Source organism: Brachyhypopomus gauderio, unplaced genomic scaffold, assembly GCF_052324685.1.
Source record: "Brachyhypopomus gauderio isolate BG-103 unplaced genomic scaffold, BGAUD_0.2 sc62, whole genome shotgun sequence".
Lineage (NCBI taxonomy): Eukaryota > Metazoa > Chordata > Actinopteri > Gymnotiformes > Hypopomidae > Brachyhypopomus > Brachyhypopomus gauderio.
In genome coordinates, this window is record NW_027506883.1 from 1,817,634 (window position 1) to 1,835,159 (window position 17,526).

The 17,526-nt window shown below is 46.4% G+C and overlaps 1 protein-coding gene across 5 annotated transcripts in view; it reads left to right on the forward strand.

The window, feature by feature from the left end:
• Positions 1–2,531: 2,531 nt before the first annotated feature.
• trak1a (trafficking protein, kinesin binding 1a) overlaps positions 2,532–17,526 on the forward strand; it is a 32,011-nt gene continuing 17,016 nt past the window's right edge. For 2 of the 5 annotated variants that reach the window (XM_076988518.1, XM_076988524.1), the window contains exons 1-2: positions 8,634–8,789; positions 11,281–11,475. In XM_076988518.1, the coding sequence (XP_076844633.1) occupies positions 8,786–8,789; positions 11,281–11,475 (199 nt within the window). In that variant the 5' untranslated portion in view covers positions 8,634–8,785. Of the gene's footprint in view, positions 2,779–8,633; positions 8,790–11,280; positions 11,476–13,596; positions 14,007–14,362; positions 17,152–17,526 lie in introns of those variants that run through there. The other 3 variants (XM_076988521.1, XM_076988520.1, XM_076988519.1) reach the window with 3 other exon arrangements.

Consider the following 17,526-nt stretch of genomic DNA (forward strand, 5'->3'; position numbering starts at 1 on the left):
ATGAGAGTTTGGTTTGGTCTGCAAACCACTGACATACCTGTCAGTTGTGTTTCTGCTCTGTGTGTTTTCATCCGAAGCTTGTAATATGTCAAGCTAGTTTTTGTGTGTGTGTGTGTGTGTGTGTGTGTGTGTGTGTGTGTCGGGCACATGTGAGTGGTACAGGAAGCCTCTGGTCTGGCAGGCCAGTGCGTTTGGCTTCCCCCTCACAGGGGATCATGCTTGGGGCGTTGGAGGGGCGATATGGGGTGTGGGAGGGGCGGTATGGAGTGGGGGAGGGGCGGTATGGAGCGGGGGAGGGGCGGTATGGAGCGGGGGAGGGGTGGTATGGAGCGGGGGAGGGGCGGTATGGAGCGTGGGAGGGGCGATATGGAGTGGGGGAGGGGCGGTATGGAGTGGGGGGCTGGTCAGGCAGAAGGAGAATTATGAGTTATTAGCTGTTCTTCAGCTAATGCTGATCTACTAGAAACAGAATTGAATCTAAATGTTACTTATTAAAATTACCAAGGTAGGTTGATGCGCACAGCCTTTCCAAACGTAGCATAAACAAGGGAAAGGTAGAGAAGAAAAGAGATGATAGCTGCCCCAGGCTTCATCGAACATTCGCTTTGTTTCATTTATAATATGGCATATTGGACCTTAATAATTCAAAGCATGTTCAAGCCCTCAGCAGTTTAAACCATATGGAAATGAAGAGATTACATGGTGTTTAAAGTAGTCCATTAAACGTAAGAGCAAGTCCTTCCTGACCTGCTGGAGTTAGTACTACCTGGACTTCTTTAACGCTGCCGAGAAGATCGGTTACCTCCAATCTCCTGTGTACAGACAGCATGACATGACCTTGGCTCAGCTTCTGGATCTCATTGCCAGTTGAAGATCACGTGGCAGTGGAGTTTAGTCACGGGGCATGTTGGTACAGACACGGCGGTGTTGGAGGCCCGTGGACCTTTGATGTCTCACACGGTGTCTGTCGGGGACTAAAGGCAGCAGACACGGCCCATGCAGATGACAAGAACAGTGAAGAACTCTGAGATAAATATGATGAAACTCCATGTAGTACAGTAAGGCTGCGTGCCCTTTGGCCTGTGCTTCCTGTGTGAATCCATGTATGTAATGCGTAATGAGTGTCTGATTAAAGAGGAGACTCAAAAGGAGAGGATGTATGGAGCAGACGCTTTGAGATGCACCTGCACTCATATACGTGTTCCTCTGTGCTCTGTGGAGATCAAACTAAAAGATCTTTCATGGCTCCTCAGTTGAAAGCAAAAGATGAATGTGTGGAGCACATAATGGTGGGGCTCCTTTAATGTGGTGCTTAGAAAGACACGATTGACACGCATGTGAAATTACACACGTGTATGTAAAATTGGTTGTGTTTTTTTTTTTTGAAGGTTCATTCATTAATTGTGACCAGACTCAAACAGATGTGCAGTCGTAATTGGGTTACTGCATCAGGCAGATGGGTATGTCTCACTGGGAGAGGCTGCTTGTGATTCAGGATTGAGAAACACCAAACGCCCATGTCCAGGGTCACGACCCATACAGGTTCTGATTACAAATGAACTAATCGCTGACGGGAGAGAGCAGGAGCGTGAGTCCTCCGGTCTCCTCTCTCCAGGACAGGCTGGTGAGGAATGTCTGCTGGGGAAGGAGGGGTGGGAGGGAGTAATGTGGACCGAGTCATGTGAAATGTCTGTCCACGTGTGTGAAACCCATCCAAAAATCCAACTGAGACAAAATGCAGTGCTGGGACTTCATTGAACTTCACTGCACTTCACTGGACTTCACTGGACTTCACTGGACTTCACTGCGCACTGTGTTGATATTGGTTTAAAATTGGCCTACAAAAAGTGGACTTAAGTGATCACTTTCATGTCATGTTTCCATATTATGTTCATTTTGTGTTACATGCTGTATAGATACTGTGGTGGTGATTATTTATTGTGTGAGCACATTGGCTGGGCTTTGAAAGCCAAAGAAAATCTGCGCCTGAATTTGTTTACTTCAATTCACCTCCTCGGTGTAATGAATGAAGATGGAACTCGGTCTTTATTCACTCACATCCCCTTTACACAAAGTGTTTACACACACTTTAAGCGCAGCCCCAACCGTTGATCTTAAATGGATCTACAGGGCCGGTCTTGTCCTAAGCTAGTCCTACTCCACCTGTGGTGATTCTTTACTGTTCCTTGTTTGGGCTTAAAGCGAATGCTTGCATTAGCAACTACATCCAAAGCGGGATTAGTCTTGGTGAACGAGGGTGCAGGATCATGTCCTGTGTGTTGGTGGGCGGGGCCAACTTATGAGTCAGCACCCAGCTGACTACGAGCTGCAGCCAGTCGGTTCTGTGTAATGGAAGTGTGTGTGTGTGTGTTTGCCTGAATATGGCCTTAGCCTCCCCCTCTCCTGGCTAACGGTTCCTCCCGTCCTGTGCTTGCCTGTCCTTCCAGACATGCCTATCGCTGACTGAATGACCGGCTGACCGCCCAGGTGAGTCCCGCTGCCTGCCTGCTGTGGTCAGCTCTGTCTGAACACTGGTCCTATGGCTCGTGCAGCAGCCGTGTAAAAAAACAGTCAAGCTGGACCGTGCGGCTCCGCCCCCCTCCACTGGCTCCGCCTCCGCCCTGCCCCCATCAGACAGCCCCACCGGCCTGCCATCACCGAGACAACATCCTCAACCCCTGGCAACCATCACCCCCGGCGACCACGAGGATCAGTATGTAAGCGAAGAAGTCCTCAACCAGGTCAATGCGTACTGCAAAGATGCAGGAACCCTCACAGGTAAGGGTCAAAGGTCATTGTCAACTCCTGCACAGTCAACCCACAGAACTAATGCGGTAAACTTAGGTGAGGTGTCCTTTGCTGTTGGTTATGTCATTGCTGTCTGTGTGATTTAGAAATGTTTCTGTTCCTGCTGGAACCACTTCTAATGCATGTCCTAGTGTGACAGGAGTTTTTGTTTGAACTTTCTTGCATAAATCTAGAATTTTACCACATATACTAAATGCAAAATGGCTCAGAAACCCTGACACTGTTCGCAGGGAGTTGGCCATGCTTGTAATTTAAGGCTTTTTGCATACACATGCAACAGATAGGCCTAAACAACTATGTCTCTCTTACTTATTACTAACCACTTGAAAATTGGTTTAAACCTTTAATCTCTTGAAGAACTTGAATCACTTTTAATGATGTGATACCATGGATTTCACAACATTTTTCAGACCCATAGAGGTTATGAAGTGTGTCCAGGTTAACACGCCATAGATATCAAACTCTCCATCTACATGTGGGCGGAGCATCTGTAGCTGGCCATCATTTACCTTTATGTGTGGGCAAATTCTCACTATTTAATCCTCTTAACACATATTTATAAAATGTTATATGCAATTGGAGTCGGAGCAGTAAGCATGTAATCATATTAAGTTATTTGTAGGGCCATCTGTGCAGCATATAAGGTTACCACAAGCCAGAGATAAATGTTTTTGATTAGATTTTGCATTTACATTACTGTGGTCATACCTTATAGCCCGCTTTCATTTACTTACCTACAGAGAGAACAGATCCCACTAATTAACCTGACACTGTATTATCTTACATTTTTGTAATTTGCTTGAGATTGTTAATTACATCTTAAACGTTTTTGTGAAAAAAAGGTTTATAGTGTGTAATACTGCACAGTAATTAAATGTTTATTTTCAAACATGTCTTGGGTGGTATGTAGCATCACCCCACGTGCAGTACAGTCTGATGGTGCTATTGGAATTCTCGCCTCTGCAGCTCAGTGAGGGGCATGCTGGGATATCGGAGATCTGCACTAATGTATGCGCACATGGGCGAGTGGGGTCGTGTCACACCTGCAGGTCAACACGCACACGGAGGTCCTGCGCTGGTTCTGGCTCGTACATCGCTGCTACAGCTCTTGATCACCACTTACTTGATTAGCCACATGAATGCCGAACAGAATAAAATAACTCTATTCAATTTGAACCTAAATATCTAGTGTGCAGCCAGGCTACAGTGCGAGGTTGAAACTCCACCTTCAGTGATGTTTTACTGTTTTACTGTGAGTTTAGTAGTTGTACATCTGACTCTTACTAGACTTCACAATGCTACACTTACTGTATTCTGTTGCTGTAACCAGTAGTGGACTTGTTCACTTTAGAGAGCGTTTACTTTGAGATGGTCTGACCAACAGAGGATGAGAGGCTATAATGTGATTTAGCACAGTCTCCTCAGCTGGGTTATGTAGCCAACTGCTTTTACTACGCTCTTCACAAATGCCTGAATTGCACCTTTTGTGATTCTGAAGTGTGCTAGAGATTTGTGCTTTTAATTTGGGCACAAAACCTTTTAGAACTTTGTATAAGCATCCTCATGATGCCCCAAGCTTTTAGGATAATGCTTTTACATCTCATTAAAGTAAGAGTGAACGTTTGGCAATAACTATGCTGGCATATGGTGGGGGTTCTCTTCCTGCGGGAGAGAGCGCTGACCCGGGTGTATTTCTCTTCCTGCGCTGATCTGGGTGTATTTCTCTTCCTGCAGAAGCATGTGCTGATCTGGGTGGTTCTCTCTGCTCCTCTCCTGGATGCTCAGGCTATGAGACGTGCAGCCACACAGACACACGCGTGCAGACACAGGGCAGACACAAGTTCTGGATCATCTCCTTTATATCAGCTGCTCCCTGCAGGAGAGAGAAGTGGAGAGAGTAGGACCACTCCTCATCAGTACCTCCCTGGCATGTAGCACTAGTGCCGCCCCCCCCCCCCCCCCCCCCACACCCAGGAGCAGGTGTAGTGGAGCTCATGCTCCTCCTTTAGGGAAACCGTCCCCCAGGAAGCTTGATCATGTTAGTGGGGGCTCACTGACTCCAGCAGATCCACAGAATGGCTCCTTTGGGGAATAAACCATTTTCTTTTGTTGAATTACACAGTAAAGGGGGATTTTAATCTCGAAATTGTTTTAATCTGTCACTTGCCGTAATGTGTATTATTTAACAATATTGTGTTGTAGTTGAACACTACAGTTGACCTACAGAGGAATAACAATGCTCTAAATGTCCTACAAAGAACGCTTTATAGAGGAAAATCTTAAATGTCTGTTTTTCATACTTGACATATGCCTGTCCAGCGGTAGCATCATGAATTATGCAGGTCGTACGGCTGGATTTGGTCCCTTAGCTCTAAAACGTCTGATAGGTCTACCATGAATGAGCTTATGAAGCAACAACACACAGCTGCCCCTGAAACAGCTGAGCAGTTGACCACTCTGAGCAGTTGACCACTCTGAGCAGTTGACCACTCTGAGCAGTTGACCACTCTGAGCAGTTGACCACTCCGCAGTCAACTCAAGCATATTTCAGATTAGCCCTCACTTGCTTTGTTTGTTTTCTAAAGCTACTAGTTGAGCTGAGAAATGCTGGATGTGACTGACTGTCAGGACTTTATTAAGGTGTCATGGGCAGAGAAACATCAACAAAGAGGGTTGCCTGCTAAGATCTTGTGAGGTAGTGGATTCTTAAGAGCTTGTGAGGTAGTGGGTTCTTAAGATCTTGTGAGGTAGTGGGTTCTTAAGAGCTTGTGAGGTAGTGGGTTCTTAAGAGCTTGTGAGGTAGTGGATTCTAAGAGCTTGAGAGATAGTGGAGGATTATTAGAGGTGAAGTGAGTGGGCTGAACCCTAAGCGAAACCCTATTGGTTCAGCACAGGATATTTGATCTCCCGTGCTGTGTAAAATTACATTGGGTAGGTATTTAATCTTGACAGGTTGCATCTGTCAAGAGGTCAGTCATCACATTTTTATTGGGGAGAGCCAAGTGATGATTCAGTGCACCTTTGGTGCAGGACATGAACACTAGGTTCTGATCTATTGTGTTCTTGTGGTTTGATTCATTGCTTAGCAGTTTGACACACTGGAGTTTGTCTAAATCGTTGTCACTTGCTGTTACTGTTTTAAACACAGTCCACCACACATCTAACCTATATGAATCTCACAGTATGTTACTGTTAATGGCAATTGAATTGCATTTGAATGCACTGAAGTTAGGCAAGATAGCATACTCCCTACATGGCTTATTTGTGAATTCTGCCATCTTGTGGATATTTAGGGACATGCATGGTGCTTCAGAATGTAACTGGTCATAATTGTTGCATGCGTTAAGTACAATATAGTTTTGTCTGACAGGATGGTTTCAGCATCATTCCTTGTTTAAAGGACTTCATACACAGAGATGTTGTTGCTAAGTGGCAATCCCATGCTGCTACTGCTGGAGTTAGTACTGCCACTGATACACGTGTAGGTCTGTTATATCTCAATCTCAGCAGACAGGACACTCTCAGTACACTCTCTGTCCCCGAGTTTGCAGACTGTCCATTTTGTGAAACAACTTTGAGTTAAGCCTAGTTACTTTGGCTTTTATGGTGTGTGGGTGGGTGTGTGTGTGTGTGTGTGTGTGTGTGTGTGTGTGTGTGTGTGTGTGTGTGTGTGTGTGTGTGTGTGTGTGTGTGCACGCACATGTCTGTGTGTCCCTGTCTGTATGTGTATATGGGGGGGGGGGCTTTTAGGCTTATGTATTTAATGCTGAATTCCTGCTTTTGTCCAAATCATCGGAGAGCGTTAACAGCAGCGGTGTTTATGCAGTCAGCCTGTTGCGACGTGCTCGCAGCAAACCGCCTGTGCGGTGTTTCCAGGGCACAGCCTCTGTTTAGCCATCATTACCATGGTGACGGGGAACACTGCTATACAGCTCAGCAGGACAGTCTGGTGGCCGCATGCCAAATCTCACTTCATTGAGTAACAATGAAGAGACTCGGCCGTTCTGGCATTTCAATAGTTCACCCAGAGGCACATATATTTTATACTGACTACTGCTGGCTCTACAGAAGCCTTTAGCCAACACAGCTCTTTGTGTTTATATTACAAAGTTACTATTCTAACAATCATGAGGTTTCTGTGTATTCTGTGCTTATTAAACATGCTAGTAGGGAATCTGGTTTTGAAATATGTATCCCCCCCCTCCCGGTAAATGAATGGACTGCTCTAATTTTAATAGGAAACTGCCTGCTTTAAAACTACTTCTTTTAGTAATACTACTGTTTTAATAGTTGGTGTTTAATACTACTGTTTTAATACTACTCCTACTATTAGTAATAATGCTCTTTTAATACGACTATTATTAGTAATATTGCTGATTTAACACCAGTACTAGTACATCTGTTCTGTTCCCTGTTAATATAAACTGCCTGTTTACACGTTATGTGAATTCTACATACATCTGTCAGACGTTCTCAGGGTGACTAGCTACCAGGACTGATGAGAAACCATTCAGAGAAGTGATTCACTGGGAACCCTTGGGATGGGTTTGTCTGTAAGGGTAGTGAATGTAACATGTAATTGTGAGGTTCCCATGAATTTCCCCATAGGTGTTCATACAAAGCAAAGTTTAATCCCTTCAGTCTTACTCAGGTCAGATTACATTAGCTAATAATTAGCCGCTTTCTAATGAGCTGTGTAGACAGAATGGAGAGGGCTGGGGTGAAGGTTTGTTTACCTGTTTTTAGCTGTTTGCTCGCCAGATTATGGGGCTGATCCAGTTAAATGGTGGGCTGATCCAGTTAAATGGTGTTCTGATCCAGTTAAATGGTGGGCGGTTTATGTATATTGCGTACACTTGTTCACACATTAACTCCTTCTGTAACATGTGCACTATGTACATATGAAGTATGATGAACCAGAACGAGAGTTTCCTGCTGCGTTTTCAGTTTTTTCTTCCTCTGCCGTTAGACTCCACTGGGTTTTGTCTTTACTGATCCCTTTCGCTTTTCAATCGATCAATCAGTCAAATTTTATTTTTACAACAGTTGTTGTCACAAAGCAGCTTTACAAGTGCCGAGTCCTAGCCCCCAGTGAGCAAGCCAAGGGCGACAGTGGCAAGGAAAAACTCCCTAGTTTTTTATTTTTTTGCAACTTCCTGTCTTAACATATTTGGACACTTGTGCCTGTGTCTGTTCACAATGACCCCTGACCCCCTCAACCACGTCTCCCGCCCTAAACACCGGGGACAGTGAGGGGACAATAAGTACAGCAGGACCCCGCTCATGGAGTAATCCAGTCTATGTTTAGGGAGGTGCATGTGACTGGTGTCATCAGCATACCAGACATGCTTGGCACTCCCTCTCTCCCTCCCTCTCTCCCTCCCTCCCTCTCTGATCTCACCCATTCCCTCTGTCCCTCCCTCTCTCCCTCCCTCCCTCCCTTCCTCCCTGATCTCACCCATTCCCTCCGTCCCTCATTCTCTCCCTCCCTCCCTCTCTCCCTCCCTCTCTCCCTCTCTGATCTCACTCATTCCCTCTTTCCCTCCCTTCCCCTCTCTGTCCCTTCCTCCCTGATCTCACCCATTCCCTCCGTCCCTCCTTCTCTCCCTCCCTCCCTCCCTCTCTTCCTTCTCTCCCTCCCTCCCTCTCTTCCTCCCTCCCTCCCTTCCGCTCTCCCTCCCTCCCTCCCTCTCTGATCTCACTCATTCCCTCTGTCCCTCCCTCTTTCCCTCCCTTCCCCTCTCTGTCCCTTCCTCCCTGATCTCACCCATTCCCTCCTTCTCTCCCTCCCTCCCTCTCTCCCTCCCTCCCTCTCTCCCTCCCTCCCTCTCTCCCTCCCTCCCTCTCTTCCTCCCTCCCTCCCTTCCGCTCTCCCTCTCTCCCTCCCGGACTTGTTCGCTCCACGTCCTGCTCTATCCTAAAGGACTGGAAAATGTAAGTTGGTCAAGAGGAGTCTGAGCGCTGGGGCGGCCGAACCATGAGTAAGTACCGAGACCCCGAGATTAAGATCAGATTCGTGCACTCTGAGGCGAAATGCCGCACCCTTCGCCTTCCAGTCTGAATGAGAGGGGCTTCGGGAACACGGCTCTGGGCTACGCGGGACTGTAGGGTGGGCTTCTGCCTGCTGACCTGTGACCACATGACTCGTGAGGTCAAGGTCGAACTGTAGGGGCATGTGACCCTCTTCACTGTTTGACAGACAGGGAAAAACGGACCATATTTTCAACTCTTGAAGTAGTGAAGAGTGTGAAGTATTTTCTTTGTTAGTACTAAACTAAACTTGAAAGAAACGTTCTGTATCTTTTTGTAAAAATCGTACGTTTGGAAAAAGTCTCATGAAATTGACTGTTGTTTGGCTAGAGAAATTTGACATTGTTCTATGTTCTGTACTACAGAGAGTAAGAGAGAAACAAACAAAAAACAGACTGCCACACACAGCATGTTGTCTTACTAGTTAAAAATGGCCAGATTTTACTGGACTATTTCACATATGAACGCAAGATTACTCAGCAGGCTTGGTTTTAAAACAAAGTGTCCACGCTTCACAGTGTTGAGCAGCTGTGTCTCATCAGAGCTCCCCCCCACCCCCCGTTCAGATACTCGGCGCCATGTTGACCGCTGCACTGTCAGGGGAACGTCTGATCTGGGATGCCATGTTGTGCAGGTCGAGGGGACTCGAAGGACAATAATGTTTGCCAGTGGAGCGGTTCCACTCATGAAGCACAGACCTAAAATACTGGCGGGTCAGATGGTGCGTTTGCACGTCAGTAACTCTCACTCTCTCAGTAACCTTTATTCATCATGGACCCGTCAGCTGACAAAAGGAGACACTAAATTTGGACATACTTCTAGGAATTGTAGATATAGATCATGCTGTTGTAGATCAGCATGTTTGACTGGTTAAGAACCCACACATGCTTCGTGTATTTTGTTATTTATAGAGTTTAGTTTTAGAGTTTTCCTATTGGAGCAAATCTGGCAATTTTGATGTAATTAAATGACTGATGATTTAAATCATCTTGCCTAACGTGTTCTGGTTTGAAATTGATCCCTTAGGTTGACTCACAACAAACCAAATATCTGTTTTCCTCTTGTGTAATACTATTCTGCTCCCAAACCTGCATTCACTAGGACATAATCTAATCATGATCCTGTCAGCAGGACAGTTAACAGCTAACTGTGAGTCTTAGTGAGTTTTAGTTTTGTCTGTGCTGCTTCTCAGTTCTGTTGATTAAAGATGTTCCAGCTAGATTAGAGTCACTACCGTAACATTTCCATCCTGTTGTCTTTGCAGTGTCACTCTGCAGTGTGTTTCCGGCATGGTATTTGTAAAACTCAGCAGGTGTGTGTGCATATGTATAAATGTGAATATGAAGTATTGTTTTTGTGTATTCACATTCCTGAAGTAAGATGTATTCTGTAACCTGAGAAACCCGCACACTCCTGCTGCACCCTACAACCGCTCCCTTGATCCCTCGCTCCCTTGCCCTCTCGCCCTCTCCGTCTCCTAGACCTGTTCTTACACGACCCCTAGAGGTCGGCGCCCAGCGGCCGGTGCTGACACTCCACACCCGTCCTGTCCAGCAGCGTTCAGGCTGAGCAGAGTTAACGTGTGTTATACTGCTCTGTTGTTTCCATTCTACTGATGAGTGACCTGTGCATTTAATTTTCTCCTGAAATACATTCAACATTTTAGTGCATCAGCACTTGCACACAGTTACGCCGAGTTTCTTTTGGCCCTCTGCTGCACGGTGTCTCCTGCACGGTGACCCCAGTGATGTCATGGATTAGCCTTGGCGTTGCACAGACGCCGTGATGAGTCAGGCGTGTTGTAGAGAGAGATCTGTATAGGGAAATGGCATCAATCTACCTGGGACAAACACTGAACGCTAACAGGCAATATCTTGACCTCTGAAGACTTCGTGTGATTGGACAGCAACATCATTTCAGTTTTTTTTCTGTACAGCAGGCAAGAACTGTAGAAACCTCCAATGGCCTTCAATTTTCTTGGGACGAGATTGCGTACTTTTCCAACAGGCCACTAGAGGGAGACATGAGACTCATATCTGTTGTCAGTTCAGACATTTCATTGCAGTACTGTTGTCCTAGAAAGTTTCTTGTGCCTGAAGGATTGTATGTTAGAGATACTCGCAATATTTGTTACATTTTCTTCCACTCTTTTTACACAATAATGAATTAATAATTGGTTTAGATTTGGAATCAGATAATTTGTTTAATATGAATGTATTTTTGTTTTATTTAAAAACATCCCAAATTTTGGAGTACATTGTATTTTCTTATACATGCTGATGTTTGTTCTGTTTCTGGATTGTGTCATCCATCTTAACTCCCCCCCCCCCCCCCCCCCCCCAGCTTGTAATTATCCCAGTGTGAATCCGTTCTCTCTTCCAGTGATTTCCACACGTCTCCTCCCTCGTTCTAACTCCTCCCCTTCTCGCTGTCTCCTCTCAGATGTGTGTAACAGCACTGACCTTCCAGAGGTGGAGATCATCAGCCTGTTGGAGGAGCAGCTGCCCCACTACCAGCTGAGAGCCGACACCATCTACGGCTATGAGCACGACGACTGGCTGCACACGCCCCTCGTCCCCCCTGACGCCAGCCTCCACCTGACCACTGAGCAGATCGAAGAGACCCTCAAGTACTTCCGTAAGGCGTACGCCCTTGAACCCGTTTCGTCCCCCTGTCTCTCAGTCCCTGCGTGTCCTCTCTCTGTCTCTCTCACTCTGTCTGTGGTAAAGTCATGACCCTGTGCTGCAGAATGTTCACACACGGGGTTGGGGTGGTCCCTTGGTATGTTGAGACTTGTCAAAACTCTATTAGTAAGTCTTTTTTAGTTATTTTATTTCTCTTTCCTTGGGTGCTGGAACAGGACTGGTGACCAGTGTTCTCAGAGTGACTGCACACTTACATTCTTTAAAACTTTAGAATCCGTAAAATCAGCAAACTATAATTATTCTCCCTGATCCTGAATAATAAGGTTACATAAGGACCTCTTTTAGAGAAATTAATTTAAGAGTAGTAATGTTGGGACATAAAGCATAAGACCAGGGGAGTTGATAGAGTTAATGGTTGATGCAGTTAATTAACTGGTTAATTTATCACAGAAAATCTTAATGCGATTGAGTAGTTCTTTCAGTAATCAAACCAAAGACTCTGTGAATCAATGACAACTTCAGTTGCTACAGCAAACAGTCCCCCTAAGACTGGGTACCAAGCAACATGTATACTGATCTAATTGGATGGCATATCTGTCAGTCAGATGGTCTGGCTTTGGGTTTACGGTAAACACTGGTCATATGGTCGAGCAATTGTGTTTTTACCATGTGCTCATGTAAACAGAGATCTCATATTGCTCTCTTTTTAAGCAATAAAGTCACTGATATCCTGTATGATTTTAAATTTCTGTTGGAATACCCCTTTTCATATATTTAATATATTTAGATTTACAACCTTTCAGTTCACACTAAAATCATTTTAACCAACGGTTTATAAAATGTTTTCGTTCATATAAAATGGGACTGATTCTGTTTAATCTTACTTTAAAATAGCCCACACTCAAACAGACCCCTGTAGGATCAGACCCCTGATAATCATAGATACAGGTTACCTCATGTTTTCAACATCTTTGTGAGAAAGCAGTGTGTTCACATTCACAGTTGTGATGATTTATCGATGCGTTTTGCTGTGTGTACCATCCACTACTACAGTAGCGCCGTAGGGCTGAAATACTGCTGGCCTCATCTCCCCCCACCCTCTCCACCGTCCAATCACCAGCCCCCTCCATCTCCACCGTCCAATCATCAGCCCCCACCATCTCCACCGTCCAATCATCATCCCCCCACCATCTCCACCGTCCTATCATCAGCCCCCACCATCTCCACCGTCCAATCATCAGCCCCCACCATCTCCACCGTCCAATCATCAGCCCCCACCATCTCCACCGTCCTATCATCAGCCCCCACCATCTCCACCGTCCAATCCCCAGGCCCCATCATGTCATCAGTATAAGCCAAAAGGCCCCTGCTGGGGAGTCAGGAGGTGAGGCGTCTCCTCTGCCACGTCCTGCTCCAGGGACCTTCTGCCACGACCTGCTCCAGGGACCTTCCTGCCAGCCCGACGGTTTGAATGGGGGCAGGAGTCTTGGGACTAAAGAGCTTCATTTTCCACCGGGATCTTGGAACAGCCCTGTGGCAGAAATAGAGTTGATTATATTTCTGGATGCAGTGGATTGAAATTGGCACTGAAAAAAATGAGGAAATTGCTTCACATTTAAAAATGGAGGAAAAGTTCAATTGGACACTCTTTACCATTCTTTCTGGTTGAGTGGCCTCTTTACTGTCTGGCCTGTGTGTCTGACTGTAACATGGTTTCTGTATGTCTGATCTCTGTCTGTACTGCCATCCCCCGCTGCTCTGAAGATCAGATATTGTTGGCCGTCCCTTTTGGCAAAGATGGTGTGCTGTGTTCTTCCCCTGACGAGCCCTTTAGCTTCCATTCACGCTGCATTGTGGAGCATCACATCAAACTCACTGACCTGGAGTGGAGCAGGTCGCTGAAAACAGTGTGAGACGGCAGCGCAAACAAAACCAGCCCGAGGAAGTCAAAGCACATGAATGCAGACGCTACCCTCCGGCTGGAGACTGAGACAGTTGCTATAGCAACCACTTTAGAGGGATGAACCGTGGAAATGAGGGAGAGTTGCGGGGAGGGTGTGTGTGTGTGTGTGTGTGTGTGTGTGTGTGTGTGGGTGGGGGGGGTGGGTGTGGTCTTGTGACGGCTGTCGAAAGGAGGAGCTCGGCCCTGACGCAGCGCCATCTGATTGGTGGCTCATCCAGGAAGTCGCCGCCCCTGACGTTCGCAGTGCAACCTTGACTAGGCAGTGCTGTGCTGTGCAGCCCTCCTGCGCACTGCTACTGACTCTCACTGCACCGAGCCCCACGTCTCGGCCTCCGACCGACGGAGGCACCGCACAGCTACACCCGCCAGCTGGGACGCTACGCCTACTGCCTGCTGGCAGGGAGAATGATCTGTCTGGTGGGGGTGTGTGAGCGTGTGTGTGTGTGCGTCACTACGGACGGCGGGCGCTGCGTCGCGAGGCTCAAGGAGACTGAACATGCAGAGATTTGTGGAGGCTGAGCACTATGACCTGGACTGGTATTATGAAGAATGTGCTGATGGTAAGATGCTGCTGTCTCTGCTCGTCTTAGCCAGAGAAGGGGAGGGGCCAAACATGAATGACAGCAAGAATATGAATGATGATAATAGCACAGAGTGAGTAAAAAGCAAAATGGTGTGTGAGTGTGTGTGTGTGTGTGTGGGGTGGCCTGGCTGGGTGACTCAGAGTGGTGATTGAGACTGAGATTGTAAAGCAAAACATCAATATTATCTAGAATATCTAGCAAGCTGAACGCACAAGTCAAACTATCAAGACAGACTGATGGAGCTAGCGCAGACGGGGGGGGGTGTTGGCGCAGATGGGGGGGGGGTGTTGGCGCAGACGGGGGGGATGCTAGCGCAGACGGGGGGATGCTTGCGTAGACAGGGGGGTATTAGCACAGGTATCTCTGCAGCAATAATAAACTTCTGCTCACATGGCCTTGAGTTGCATCAGACAGTGATGCCCGTGTGTGTGTGTGTGTGTGTGTGTGTGTGTGTGTGTGTGTGTGTGTGTGTGTGCGCTTTAGTTTATAGCAGTTGCTAGCACACAGCAGTACTTCCAAGTCTGTGAGGGCATTTCAACTAAATAAAGCCTCCTTTGTACTGATCTGGTAATGTTGACAGTCACCACGGTGACATCTGCGCAACGGTGGACTCAAATAATGCTTTAGCAAAACACAGGAGGTCATTAGCTGCTTGCACAGAATAACAGAACATATAGCAGGCTTTGTAACGAACAGTAGAATTACGTAGAATCAGATAAGATGAACACTTTCATTCCTTCGTGTGTGTGTGTGTGTGTGTGTGTGTGTGTGTGTGTGTGTGTGTGTGTGTGTGTGTGTGTGTGTGGCTCGGTTTGTTGATAATAGCCATCATTTCCTCCCCTCATGTCAGTGAGGCCGTCACTGGTCAGCAGTGCCCATGTCGGTGCTTCTGGTGTGTGGCTGTGTAGGCCGGTCCAGCTCGGCCCGTTCACCTAGAGCTGCATGATGTGTGTGTGTGTGTGTGTTGCGGTCTGACTCACGACTGCTGGTTGATATGAGACACCGATGGCATGACAACATGGCACCTTGAAGTGGACTATTTTAAGTCTTATGTAACACTTTGTCGGGCCTGGTGTAATGAGTTCATACTCAGGAGGATTATGGATTATGTAATGTCACCGGTATACATTGTATTTCTAAATTGGACTTTTGTTCGGCACTTGTGTATTGCGTAGCCTGATTTAATCAGTAATTTCCTGCTGTCCGTGTGCGGCCCTCTGAGTACATCGGTCTTTTCCTCTCAGCTGCCTCTTCTGTTTGTTTATATTTCGATCCGGTTTTTGTTGTACTCGAGCTCATCTTTCGTAGCAGCGTAAATGACTCGTAGGGTGTCTGGCGAGCTCTGTACCAAAGATCTCTGTCAACGTGGTGCGCAAAGAACTCAATACAGAACAAGAATCTAAACTAAAGTGTTTAGTTTAGAAAACTAAGTTTCTGCATGAAGAAGAAACTAAAGTGTGGTTTAGTTTAGAATAAACTCTTATGTTTCTTCACACCCATTTTGGATATATAATGAACTGAAAAGAAATGGCAATAATTAAAACACAACTTCACTCATTGTGGAGGTTGGTTCTGACCCACATTTGGTACGTGGGGGGGGGGGTCCTCACATGCTCTGCTGTAAACTGCTGCTCCACATCCTGATGGAGAGGAGGGCACTCCTCCGCCTTCACACACACACACACACACACACACACACACACACACACACACACACACACACCCCTCTCTCACACTCTGTTCTGTTTTGTGGGTTTGGAGAGTGGGAGGAGAGGAGTTAAAACAGCTCGGACAAAGGCGCGGACATCACAGCCGCCGCACTGCCTGGCTTTGCTGCTTTTGTGAGAGGTGTTTTGTGTGTTTTCTGTAGGAATGCGAGGCCTGTAGTAAGTGAATGCTGACCGACAGGCCCCTGCAGAACAATGCTAATTGTGTCACGGTGGCACAATCGCAGTAGTGATTATAAATAGTTTGGATGTTTAGAGTGTGACACACCGTGCCTCATGAAGATTCGGGGAAGAAAGGAGAGATGGTACAGGCCTGCCTGAGCTGGTGTTTCACCTTAACATTTAGAAGGACGGAACCATTTCTGATGACACGTCAATATGGGCCATGTGACCCTCATGCTGTTTTACTTGTTGTGTGTGTATGTCTGTGTTGAGCTCTTGGACAAGCTGTATTACACAAACCATGAGAGGCTTCTGTGAGCCTACACTCAGCCTGGCGACACCTACTGCCACTGGGTGGTAATACAGTCAGTGAAGTGGGCGGGTCTTCAGCAGTGTTGACATTGGTGTATTTTCCTTTTCTAGTTTGACAAATATTACTTTAAGGATTTTTTAAGCTACTCTATCTGTCCTTCATCTTAGAAAAGGCCATTATTATCAGCTGCTTGGCGTAATGGTAAGTGCTGCTGTCTGTGCTGGAGTTCCAGTGATTACATTTTGCATGACAACAGGGAAACAAACTCACCTGGACACATCACATGGCCACACCTACTCAACAGGTGTTGCCTGACAACTATGCTGTGCCTTGACCCATTGCTATGGTGCATGAAAGGAAGAAACCATTCCAGTTTCAGAAGGGAGGGGTGCTCAGCTTCCTATTTTGGCTAAGAAATAGTATCTTCTTACTAAAAGAAGAATACAATGCTAGTGTCTAATGCCACAATACTAATTTAAATCATCCAGTGCTAACCATTCATTGTCAGCCAGTGATTTCTTATAAAAATTAATTGATTTTGTTTTTGGCATTGCCCTTTCATTTGTAATTAAGTAAGTGGTAGTGGCAGGGCTCTTAGTCACAGACTGCTGGCAGGTGTGTGCACTGGGCAGAGTGCTGTGTGTCTTCTCAGAGCCTTGGACATGGTTTGTTTAATCTGAGAAGCCGTTCGAAATGAGGATGACAGTTGTGAAAATGGCACGAGGCAGTGGGCACACCTGCCTACCTCTGCGTCACTAGCGCACAGAGACCATGGAGCCGCGCTCTCTCGACGCTACGGAGAATTATGAGTGTGATTCTTCCTCAGAAGTGCTGGATTATACTGCTCTGTCTAGCTTCACCAGCTCCAATGGCACTGATGATGAACAGGACGATGAGGAGTCTTACATACTGGCTGAAGGTACCGTCTTCACCTCTGGGGACAGAGAGCGTGTCTCGGCCCGTTCTGCTGGGCTCTAAGCGCTCTTCATGTTGCAGAACTCCAGCTGAACTTTGCTGTTTACATTTCTGATAACTTTTGCCCTGGAACAGGTTTGGGTTTGGCTCATAACGTTAAGGTTGTGCAGAACTACGTTCGTATTGCAGGGTTTATATTTGTCAGTTTTGTATGCCCACATTTTCATAGTTGCATAACTTAATTTTTTAACCACATAACAGGCTTTGTCTGATTAAACTGCAGATAAAACCACGCCATCACATTTGTGATTATCTGCTATGTGCTCAGGTACGTGATTGAGAACACGTTTCAGGTGCTTCGTTTGTGTGTTAACTGCTT